We start from the raw sequence: 11,636 nt of genomic DNA, 5'->3' as shown, positions 1-11,636 counted from the left end.
TGTGGGAGCCCTGGAAGAAGCTCCTGGCTCCTGGCTTCTGCCTGGCCCTGCCCTGGCTGTTGCAGTCATTTGGAGAGTGAACCAGCGAATGGAAGATCTCTCTCTCTCTCTCTCTCTCTCTCTCTCTCTCTCTCTGTCTCTTTTTCCTTTTCTTTCTAATTGTGCCTTTCAAATAAATAAAAATCAATCTCGATGGGCTCGTGGGACCGCACAGGTCTCCGTGAAGGAAAAAGAGCAGGCTTTGTTCTTGGACTGCGAGCCCAGGGTATTTGCAAGAGGGGCTGCCTCGCGCCACAGCCCTGCAGCCAGAACACGGGGCAGCTCTAGGAAGGGGAAAGGGGAGGCGAGAGGGTGGGCAGGAGGCAGGGAGGGAGGCAGGGAGGGAGGCAGGAGGGAGGCGGGGTGGGAGATACTGACGAGATGGCCTCCTCCCGGTTCTCTCCCCAGGAGAAGCAGTGGCCAAACTGGGAGTCGGCGAACTCGTGCAGGCCTCCGGTGGCCGCCACGCTGAAGTAGCCCCACACGTTCTTGTTGCTGCGGAAGTTGAGCTCCTGTACCGTCCCGGAGCTCGGCTTAAACCCCTGGAAGCCAGACAGGAAGAAGTCACAACCGCACACCACCCGTCAGCAGAACCCAGTCCTAGGGAAACCCAGGAACCACTCCAAGAGCCAGAAGCCCAGAGGGACTGACGGAGCACGGGGCTCTCCGGGCACAGGTGTGGGCATGGCAAGTCACGGGGGAACCACGGGAGCGCATCAACGTTCGTGATCTTTAAAAAAAAAAACAACTGTGAAACGTGGAGGAGGAGGTGCTGGTTCGAGTCCCAGCTGCTCCACTTCCTACCCAGCTCCCTGGAAATACATCTAGGAAGGCAGGGGAGGATGGCCCATGTCCCTGGGCCCCTACTACCTCTGTGGGAGACCCAGCTTAAGTTCTGGGCTCCTGGCTTTGGCCCAGCATAGCCCTAGCTGTGGCAGGCATCTGGGGAGTGAACAAATAGAAGAGCTCTCTTTCTCTCTCTCTCTCTCTGCCTTTCAAATAAAAACAGTATAGGCCGGCGCCGCGGCTCACTAGGCTAATCCTCCGCCTAGCGGCGCCGGCACACCGGGTTCTAGTCCCGGTTGGGGCGCCGGATTCTGTCCCGGTTGCCCCTCTTCCAGGCCAGCTCTCTGCTGTGGCCAGGGAGTGCAGTGGAGGATGGCCCAGGTGCTTGGGCCCTGCACCCCATGGGAGACCAGGAAAAGCACCTGGATCCTGGCTCCTGCCATCACATCAGCACAGTGCGCCGGCCGCGGCGGCCATTGGAGGGTGAACCAACGGCAAAGGAAGACCTTTCTCTCTGTCTCTCTCTCTCTCTCACTGTCCACTCTGCCTGTCAAAAAAATAAAAAAAATAAAAAAATAAAAAAAATAAAAACAGTATAAATCGTGGTGTTTTACAAAGTGAAGAGAGGTTACATTTGCCATTTCATCCCGAGGATGAAAACTCCCTGGCCCCCACTGCTGCCCACGCACGCGGGGTTCCCTTTGCAGGGCTGGTCCTCTCCCCTTGTGCACAATCACGGTAAGGGTGCAAAGGTGTGAACCCAACTGGCTGGGATCAGGGCTCCTGGATTAAGTCATGGAGCACACCGTGCCGGCAGAGGTGCCTGGAGGTGAGTGATGGAGAGGTCCAGGAGCCGTCCCCCCAGAGCCCCGTCTCCACCAGCGTCAGTGGTTCGCCTGCAGCAGAAAAACTCAAAGGAACACAGCTCACATCAGATAAAAGTCTCTCTGACTCCAAGTTTGCTGGAGGCCACAATTCAGCACGGTGCCTGTGGGCAGTGCCAGCTGGGACGTTTTTCAAAACCCAAGTAAGAGCTGTCAGAGGAGTTCGCTATAATGGGCCACACTCTATTTCTACTGCAGCAAAAAAGCACAGGGAGCCAGGAGTCCGATGGCTGGCGTTTTGTCCGTTGGCCGTTGTCCCAAAGAAGGACACAGACTACAGAACCAGCCCAGCTCCAGCAGGTCAAGGGGCCTCAGCCTCCTGGGCCGTAACCCGGGTCACAGTGCACAGGGGAGTGAGCAGACACGAGAAGGGCATACACATCCAATAACCCCATCACCACCACATGCCCCACCCCCCAAATCCCTGTGCCTCAGTTCCTTCATCCGTGGGCTAGGAAGCCTGGACCCTGGGGTCTCCCTCCAGGCTGAGGCTCGGGCTCTGCCCACACCAGGAGGCTGGAGGTGAAGGAGACACAGAGGCCCCACACTTGCCTCGTCTGGGTTCTCGCTGGTGATCCTGGCTGCGATGACGTGGCCCCGGGCGAGTGGAGGGTTGGCAGGGGTGTCGAAAGAAATGGGCGTCACCCCCCATGGCGACTCTCCGTACAGGAGTCGGATGTCTTTGAGCCGGTGCAGCGGCACACCCATGGCAATCTGCAGGCAAGAAAGCCACCCCGCAGGCTGTCAGTCCCACCAGAGCCCCGTCCCGGGGCGCCGAGCCCAGCGGCAGACGCTGGGGAGGAAGGGGTGCAGGACACGCCTTCAGAGAGGCTGAGCGCCAACTGTGGATGCCAGGTGCAAAGAAGACGCCCTGGGGAGCAGACAGGGGCCCCGGGGAAAGGGAGGAAGGCTCAGGGGAGCAAACGTGGGCGTCGGGAGGGCCGCACAGGCTTCTGGGGGCCACGGGAGGAGGGAGTTAAGGGAGGCTTTGTGGGGGATGCCAGGAAGGCTGAACAGGAAGAATGTGGAACAAGCAGGCACCCAGGAGGGCTGGCGCTGCAGGGCAACAGGTTAAACTGCCGCTTGCGACACCCGCAACCCACATGGGAGCACAGGCTCACGGCCTGGCCACTCTGCTTCCAATCCAGCACCTAGGAACGCAGCTGAAGACAGCCCAAGTGCTTGGGCCCCTGCACCCAGGTGGGAGACCCGGATGGAGTGCCTGGGTCCTGGCTTTGGCCCCTTGTGGGCATTTGGGGAGTGAACTGGTGGATGGATATCTGTGTGTGTGTGTGTGTGTGTGTGTGTGTGACCACGTGTGCCCATGTCCCGCCCTCTCTGCCTTTCAAATAAATATTTTAAAATAAAGACAATAAAAGTCCTGGTGAAAGGTGGAAAGAGAGCGGAAGGCGGGAAGGAGCCCCGAGTGAAGAAATGTAAGATGCCCGTTAATGCAGGGGTTCGCACTCGGGGTCACGTGTTCTCACAGGGACAATGCCGCCTCTGGGGGAAGAATATCTGTTCACAGAGGCAAACAGCCTCAGTCCTTTATGTACACAGAGCCGAGGTACCTGCAGAACCCAGACAGGAGACGCGAGATGCTAAAACCTCGTGGGGGAGAGACTGGGCAAAGAAAGAACTCAACCACTTGCTGGGGGAGCCATCTCTGGCACTGGAGGGGGTGGGGGGGTCCACAAACACCCCCGGGAAGAAGGGCTGGCATTCGCCGGTCTCTCAAATGTCCTGTGGCCCAGCACAGAAAGCAAACCTTCCCCTCACTGTGTCTCCCAACGCTACCCACACATCAAACCCGCACCTGCCGCAGGACATCCAGCCACGGGATGGGCGGCAAGGGTCCAACCAGGCGAGGACTCACACCCCAGCCCCACCTGGGCTCGGGGCCCCCGCGCTCACCTGCAGCTGGGCGGCCGGCAGGTTGACGTCGGCGATCATTTCCGTGCAGGGATGCTCCACTTGCAAGCGAGGATTCAGCTCCAGGAAGTGGAAGCTGCCGTCCTGGCTGTACAGGTACTCGACCGTGCCGGCGCTCACGTAGCCCACAGTCTTGGCCAGGCGGACAGCACACTGTGGGGAGACAGAGGCAGAGGCCGAGAGTTTTCCCCAGGGTTTTCAGGGTAGAAAGTGCCCACTTCACCGGTTCCCTTGCCGGACGCACACAGAGGTCCGGGTACTCGCAAATAGGCAGATCAGGTGTTCCCACACACCTGTGCGACACTGACGTCATCGCTAGGGTGGGTGCTCCTCTACCGTGGGGTCCCCTCCTCACCCTGGGGCCACGCCAACCCAGAGCACAGACCCAGAGCACAGACCATTTCTCCTCCCCGCCACCACCAGCCTCATGACCTCTGCGAGGCGCACCTGCTCCATGAACTCGAACACGGCCGGCGTGGCGATGGTGGCCGGAGCCTCCTCGATGATCTTCTGGTGCCGCCGCTGGATGGAGCAGTCGCGCCCGAACAGGGACACGGCGTTCCCGTACTGGTCGGCGAGGATCTGCACCTCCAGGTGCCGGGCGTGCTGGGCCAGCTTCATGAGGAACACGGGTGAGCCCGGGATCTCGCTCTGCACCTGTGGGGGAAGCAGCGCTGCTCACTCTTCATGGAGAAGCTTCTGGAAGTTTTTGGAAAAGGGCATGAAGCAACAGCAGTGACGTCATCAGGGGACTCCCCATGATGGTTGATTGTGTAGATTTTGTATTAAAAAAAAAAAAAAGGGGCCGGCGCCGCGGCTCACTAGGCTAATATTCTGCCTAGCGGTGCCGGCACACCGGGTTCTAGTCCCGGTTGGGGCGCCGGATTCTGTCCCGGTTGCCCCTCTTCCAGGCCAGCTCTCTGCTGTGGCCAGGGAGTGCAGTGGAGGATGGCCCAGGTGCTTGGGCCCTGCACCCCATGGGAGACCAGGAGAAGCACCTGGCTCCTGGCTCCTGCCATCGGATCAGCGCGGTGCGCCGGCCGCAGTGCGCCGGCCGCGGCGGCCATTGGAGGGTGAACCAACGGCAAAGGAAGACCTTTCTCTCTGTCTCTCTCTCTCACTGTCCACTCTGCCTGTCAAAAAAAAAAAAAAAAATTAAAAAAAAAAAAGGATTGATTTGATTTGAAAGGCAGAGTGCAGAGAGAGAAGGAGAGACAGACAAAGATCCTTCATCTACCAGACACTGCCCAAAACAGCCAGAGCCAGGCCAGGCCAAAGCCAAGAGCCAGAAACTCCAACTGGGTTTCCCATGTGGGTGGCAGGGGCCCAAACACTGGAGCCTCCCAAACCTGCTGCCTCCCAGGCACATCAGCAGGGAGCTGGATTGAAAGTGGAGGAGCCAGAACTGGAACCAGGGCTCCGATACAGGATGTGGCGCTCCCAGATGGCAGTTTAAGCCACACACCACAATGTCTGTCTCCGATTTTATACTCTTTTGACTTCTCGCAAAGACGAGACATTCTCGTGGTATCAAGTCAAACACTGTGAAAATTACAAAATCTCCCCACAGTCCCATCACCTGGAGACGATGCACTAAGGGTTAGGTTTCCGGGGACGTAGCGCCAGCGTGGGGATGACACGACCAACACTCAGCAGTCGTGGACCATACACGGCACACACAGAAAAAACCACAGCGACGTGAGGCAGGGATCTGGGAACCGAACTGAGGTGACAATGCCACCGCACACACATGCATCAGGACATCATGACGTCTACATGTGAGAGATACATATATGAAGTGCGCACACACATGCATCAGGCTATCATGACTTCCACATGTGAGAGATACATATATGAAGTGACTTCAAAAAGCTTGGGGGCATTGGAGTTAAAAGGTGAGTTTAAGGGCAGGCATTCAGCCCAGCAGTTAAGGCTCCGGTGTAGCCCACATCTGAGTGCCTGGGTTCAAGTCCCAGCTCTGGCTCCTGACTCCAGCTTCTGGCTAACGCACACCCTGGGAGGCAGCAGAGAGGGTTTGAGTAGTTGGACCCCTGCCACCCACGTGGGAGACCTGCATGGAGCTCCGAACTCCTGCCTCGGAGCTGGCCCAGGCCTGACTGTCACAGGCTTTGGGGACAGAGCCAGCAGAAGGAAGCTCGGTCTGTCTGTCCATCTCTGCATCTCAAACAACTAAATCTAATAATAGGGGCCAGCGCTGTGGCGGGCGCAGTGGGTTAATCCTCCGCCTGCAGCGCTGGCATCCCATATGGGCACCGGTTCTAGTCCGGGCTGCTCCTCTTCCAGTCCAGCTCTCTGCTATGGCCCGGGAGTGCAGTGGAGGATGGCCCAAGTGCTTGGGCCCTACACCCGCATGGGAGACCAGGAGAAGCACCTGGCTCCTGGCTTCGAATCAACAACTCCGGCCGTAGCAGCCATTTGGGGGGTGAACCAATGGATGGAAGACCTTTCTCTCTGTCTCTCCCTTTCACTGTCTGTAACTCTACCTCTCAAATAAATAAATAAATAATAAAATCTTTTTAAAAAAACTAATAATAGATTATTATTAATAATAAAATCTTTTGATAGGCAAATATCGTCACACACAGGTATTTGGACACCGTATCTCAGAAATCACTTAAAGATGTCATGATTCATGGAATAAAACCGTCTAAGGAATTGGTATAAAAGCAACACAACCACAGAACTCCATGAGTAAAACTGCTCCCATTTGCTTCAGAATATGAGAGTCCTTCAAGACGTCCATGGGGGAAAAAATGCACATGAAAGGTGAGTTTGTTTTCAAGCAAAAGAAAAAATTGAAATCCATGCATGTTTTTTTCATAACAAACAATTTCCATCAACTCTTTTGAGGGCTCCTTCATATGCACAGATTGAAAAATTGGAAGGCACCAAAATAAACTCATTTTTTAATCCCATTTTCAACAAACGTTTTTTGTAAGATTTAGTTGAAAGGCAGAGTTACAGAGATAAAGAGAGCGAGAGACAGAGACAGAGATCTTCCATCTGCTGGTTCACCCCCCAAAATGGCCACAACAGCCAAGGCTGGGCCAGGCTGAAGCCAGGAGCTTCTTCTGGGTCTCCCACATGGGTGCAAGGGCCCAAGGACTTGGGCCATCTTCTACCGCTTTCCCAGGCCACAGCAGAGAGCTGGATCGGAAGAGGAGCAGCCGGGACTAGAACCAGTGCCCATATGGGATGCCGGCACTGCAGGCAGAAGCTTAGCCCACTAGGCCACAGCACCGGCCTCTCGACAGACTTTTGGAAGTGCCCTTGTTCAACACAGCAACAGCCTCAGCTCCCGTGGACTGTGACAGGACAGCACCGACAGACGCGACCAGGAGGCTGACAACGGGATGAAGCCCTTCCCAAGGACGCGCGGAGCCATGGCCCACCTGTCTGAAGAGGATGAGGAAGTCCTCCGCGCTCTCGGCCCGCCGGATGCCCTTCCCGCCGCCGCCCTCGGAAGCTTTGATCATCAACGGGAAACCGATCTTCTCTGCCGCCTGCCGCACAGACAGAGCTCTTCAGAGGTCAGGCAGGGCAGGGCCACCGCCACCCCCGGGGGCAGAAGGCGCTGGGCCCCGCGCTCACCTCCAGGCCCTCATCCACGTCTCTCACGCAGCCCTGGTTGTAGATGTCCTCGGGGACGTGGATGATCTTCCCCTGCTGCAGATCGTCCTGCGCCCACGCCACGGTCAGACCTGCAGAGGCACAGAGGGACGTGACGCCTCCCACAGCCAGCTCCCAGTGGCCTTAAGGACTGACCCTGACCTTGAACGGGAAACCACGCTTAGGAAACTCAAACTGAGGGGCCGGCACTGTGGTGCCCAGCGGGTAAAGCTGCCACCTGCGGCGCCCGTATCCCATATGGGCGCTGGCTCAAGTCCCAGCTGCTCCACTTCCAATCCAGCTCCCTGCTAATGCTCCTGGGAAAGCAGTGGGAGATGGCCCAAGTGCTTGGCCCCCTGCACCCACATGGGAGACCTGGATGGAGTTTCGGATTCCTGGCTTCAGCATGGCCCAGCCTGGGAGGTTACAAACATTTGAGGAGCGGAACCAGTGGGTGGAACCTTTCTTTCTCTCCCTCTTTCTATCACTCTGTCATTCACATAAACAAATGAATCTTTAAAACAAGAAAAATTATCAAACCTGTATTCCTTTGAATAACTTTAACACTAGAAAACAAGTCAAGAAACAACCTATATAACTTAAGGGCATTATCAAGTAAATTACATTCAGTCCCCATGACATAATCCTATGCATTATAAATGTATAAAGTATATTTATTGAGGGGCCAGCACTGTGGCGCAGCAGGTTAATGCCCTGGCCTGAAGCGCCGGCATCCCATATGGGTGCCGGTTCGAGTCCCAGCTGCTTCTCTTCCGATCCAGCTCTCTGCTATGGCCTGGGAAAGCAGTAGAAGATGGCCCAAGTCCTCGGATGGAAGACCTCTCTCTCTCTCTCTGCCTCTCCTCTCTCTGTGTAACTCTGACTTTCAAATAAATACATAAATCTTTTTAAAAAGTGTATTTATTGATATCAACAAAGATATTTACTAATTAAAATAAAGGTCACAAACTAGGAAATGTAAGAGCTGGTTTTTTTAAAGGATACGCCTAGGAAAACAGGCTGAGCAGACACTTGGAATGCAATGCATGGTTTACCCTGCTCATAGGACTATGGATGACTTCTATTTCCTCTTCACACTACTCATATTTCTAAGTTGCCCATGATGAAACCATACCACTCACTTGGAGATTTAGCATTGTCAGATGACACAGTTTTGAAAAGCACAGTCTCCCACCACCCCAGCTGCTCCCGTGCGAGCAAGGCTGGGCCAAGGAGCTCCCCCAGGGTGAAGCTCTGGGCCCCTTACCGCTTCCACTCCAGGGCAGGGTTGGAATCTGCAGCGTCTGGGCCACGATGGTGGAGGCGATTTTGTCTCCCAAGGCCCACATGGCCTCACTGGGAGGACCTGAGGGATCCAGGACAAGAAGGAGAGCAGATAAATCAAGTCAGCCCCACGACGCGGGGGGAGGGCACAAGACAGAACAGCACTCACAGCCCAGCGCCCAAGGAACCGAGCTCACGCCTGCTATTGCACCCGTCCACCTCCAGCACATGTGGTCCAAGTCACAACCTGAACTACTGAGGCAAATGCAAAAAGTTCACTTTGGAAGGGAAGCAAAACCCTGGCCCACAGGTCAGGGCCTGTGACACACTGGCATCCCATATGAGCACTGGTTCGAGTCTCGGCTGCCCCACTTCTGATCCAGCCCCTTGCTGATGCGCCTGGGAAAGCAATGGAAGATGGCCCAAGCTGTTGGGCCCCTGTACCCACATGGGAGACGAAGCCCCAGCCATTGCGGACAGCTGGGGAGTGAACCAGCGCCTGCAAAGTGTCTCTCTCTTCCTCTCTCTCTCTCTGTCACTGTTTCAAGTAAGTAAATAAATCTAAAAAGTTACGTGCTCAGATTTCTTTTCCTGTCCCAATGCCCTCAACAATACAACGTGACAAGTATGCACACAGCACTGATGCCGCGTGAGGGGGGTGTGGGCCATCTAGAGAAGAGCCAGCTCCCCCAGGAGGACGTGTTTAGGTGACACGCAACCTCCACGTCCCCTCACAGAAGGGCCCTGAGCACGTGAGGCTGCTGGGCCCCAGGACGGCTCTAGAGCCAGCGCCCAGAACAAAGCTGCCAGACACAAATGCAAATGCTGGAACCAACAGGCACCTTCAGACAATCAGCCTGTGCCACATGAGTGGTGGAGACAAGGGGCTCTGGTCCCCGGGGGGCTGGGGACATTCTAAAGACCTGAGGACAGCCCAGGAAAGGTGCAGCCACCCGCGACCCCTGAGGTCCCAACATGACCAACACCTTGGTAGCCCCAGAAATACCAGCCAACGCTCAGCGTCCAGCTGCTGCGGTAACCATGGCAACAGCCCTGGACACGCCTGCTCCTCACAACGAAAGGCAGAGGTAGGGAATGCAACTGAGCCCACTCTGCCGGGCAGGACTAAAGGGAGAAGGGGACCCAGCTGAGTGTCCGGCGGCGCCCCAATTCCCGCGGCTCTGGTGCGCACGCTACCTAGGAAAGCAATCCCGTGCTTGCACAGGAGCTCCGGCAGCTTCGGGTTTTCGGAAGCGTGGCCCCAGCCAGCCCACACGGCCTGCAAACACAGAGAAGGGCAAACCAACGTCGCGTCTCAAGGGTCCGCCTCCCAGGGCGGGCGTCTGGCACGGTGGTTCTCCTGCCCCCTAGCAAGCTAGCATCCCAAGTGCCTGAGTTCAAGTCTCAGCTCTGCTCCCAAAGCCAGCCCCCTGCTAAAGTTCAGCCTGGGAGGCAGCAGGTGGTGGCTCAACACGTGGGGCACTGCCACCCACGTGGGAGACCCAGATGGAGTTCCAGGCTCTTGGCTTCAGCCTGGCCCAGCCCTGGCTGCTGCCGGCATTTGGGGAGTGAACCAGCAAATGGGAGATCTCCGTCTGTCTTGTCCAAATGAACAAGACAAACGATAAATTTTTCTAAAAAAGAATTCTCCTCCTATCAAGCCAGCAGCTCTCGGCCCCCTTATATCAGCCTGGGATTTGCAGCCTCGCGGGTCCCGGTCCCTCCGCCCCCCTGGAGTGGTTCCACACTGGGGCATCACCGTGGGTACCCCAGGTGCCCCAGCCGTCTCACCTGCACAGGTATCCTCTTGGCAATGTCCACGATGAGCTCCACGTTGGCGTAGTTGTTGTTATTGGGCCCCCCAGGGACGGGCACGTACTGATCCGCCATCTTGATGTACTCTGGGATTCGACGGGAGGGAAGGGGAGAGAACCACTGAGGGCCGGACACCAGCTCAAGGGCACGGGAGGCAGCCCGCGTGCAGCCCCAGCACCCAGAGGATGCCACAGCAGCAAAGCAAGACCGCGTGTGATCGATCACCCGAGGACCACTGAATGTGAGCTTGACCACGTGAGAACAGGTGGGCCCGAGGAAACAAAGGAAGCAAGCCGGCGGCCAGGACGCCGGGATCAGATGTGCAGTTTTGAAAATCCCTTGGGGACCAGCACTGTGGCTCAGTGGGTTGAGCCACCCCTGGGCAAACCCCCATGCCAGGTTGGAGCCCTGGTTCAAGCCCCGGTTGCTCTGCTTACCAACCAGCTTCCTGCTAATGCACCTGGGAAGACGATGTCTCAAGTACTTGGGCCCCTGCCACTCCCATGGGAGCCCCAGATGGACCCTCTGGCTCCTGGCTTCCATCTGGTCCAGCCTCGGCTGTTGCAGCCATTTGGAGAGTGAACCAGCACACAGAAGATCCCTTTCCCTCTCTCTCTCCTCTCTCTGTTACTCTGCCTTTCACAAATAAGTAAATCATTTTTAAAGTTTTACTTAAAATCTATCTTCTTTTTTTTTAAAGAGTCATTTTATTTATTTGAAAGGTGAGTGACAGGGAGAGAGAGGGAGAGATCTTCAAAACACTGGTTCACTCCCCCAGATGGCTGTAGCTGCCCAGATCGGGCCAGGCCAAAGCCAGGAGCTTCACCCAGGTCTCCCCCATGGGTGGCAGGGTCCCAAGCACTTGGACCATCTTCTGCTGCTTTCCCAGGTGCATTAGCAGGGAGCTGGATCAGAAGTGGAGCAGCCAGGGCTCAAATCGGCACCCACTTAGGATGTCGGCATTACAGGTGGCGGCTCAACCCACTGTGCCACACGCAGGTCCCTAAAATTTATCTTAATACTGCTTATCATTAAACAATGCAACGTGTTTTCTTTAACAGTGGTTACGTGCAACATCTTAACCATTTTTGAGTATGCGGTTCAGTGGTGTTAAGTATGTTGACTTCCTGGTGGAACAGGTGCCGGGAACTTGAAATTCCATTTTCATTAACTCCCCTGTTTGCCTCTCTGAAGGCCTCGGCAACCACCATTGCACTTCCTGTCTCTGAATCTCACAGCTCAAGCCACGCCAGTGCAGTCACACAG

General features: G+C 56.1%; 1 protein-coding gene across 7 annotated transcripts in view; it reads right to left on the bottom strand.

Moving 5' to 3' along the window:
- ACACB (acetyl-CoA carboxylase beta) overlaps positions 1 to 11,636 on the bottom strand; it is a 128,418-nt gene that overhangs the window by 66,156 nt on the left and 50,626 nt on the right. For all 7 annotated transcript variants that reach the window (XM_089322887.1, XM_051835875.3, XM_089322888.1 and 4 more), the window contains 9 exons: positions 10,347 to 10,456; positions 9,753 to 9,834; positions 8,539 to 8,637; positions 7,254 to 7,363; positions 7,055 to 7,165; positions 4,089 to 4,298; positions 3,624 to 3,794; positions 2,262 to 2,423; positions 418 to 581 (listed from right to left, as the gene is read on the bottom strand). In XM_089322887.1, the coding sequence (XP_089179013.1) occupies positions 418 to 581; positions 2,262 to 2,423; positions 3,624 to 3,794; positions 4,089 to 4,298; positions 7,055 to 7,165; positions 7,254 to 7,363; positions 8,539 to 8,637; positions 9,753 to 9,834; positions 10,347 to 10,456 (1,219 nt within the window). The remainder of the gene's footprint in view (positions 1 to 417; positions 582 to 2,261; positions 2,424 to 3,623; positions 3,795 to 4,088; positions 4,299 to 7,054; positions 7,166 to 7,253; positions 7,364 to 8,538; positions 8,638 to 9,752; positions 9,835 to 10,346; positions 10,457 to 11,636) is intronic.

This window comes from Oryctolagus cuniculus, chromosome 21 (assembly GCF_051225735.1).
Source record: "Oryctolagus cuniculus isolate XC-2025 breed Fujian yellow rabbit chromosome 21, ASM5122573v1, whole genome shotgun sequence".
NCBI lineage: Eukaryota > Metazoa > Chordata > Mammalia > Lagomorpha > Leporidae > Oryctolagus > Oryctolagus cuniculus.
The sequence above is the reverse complement of the archived record's forward strand: the minus strand, read 5'-3'. Positions and strand labels throughout refer to the sequence as shown.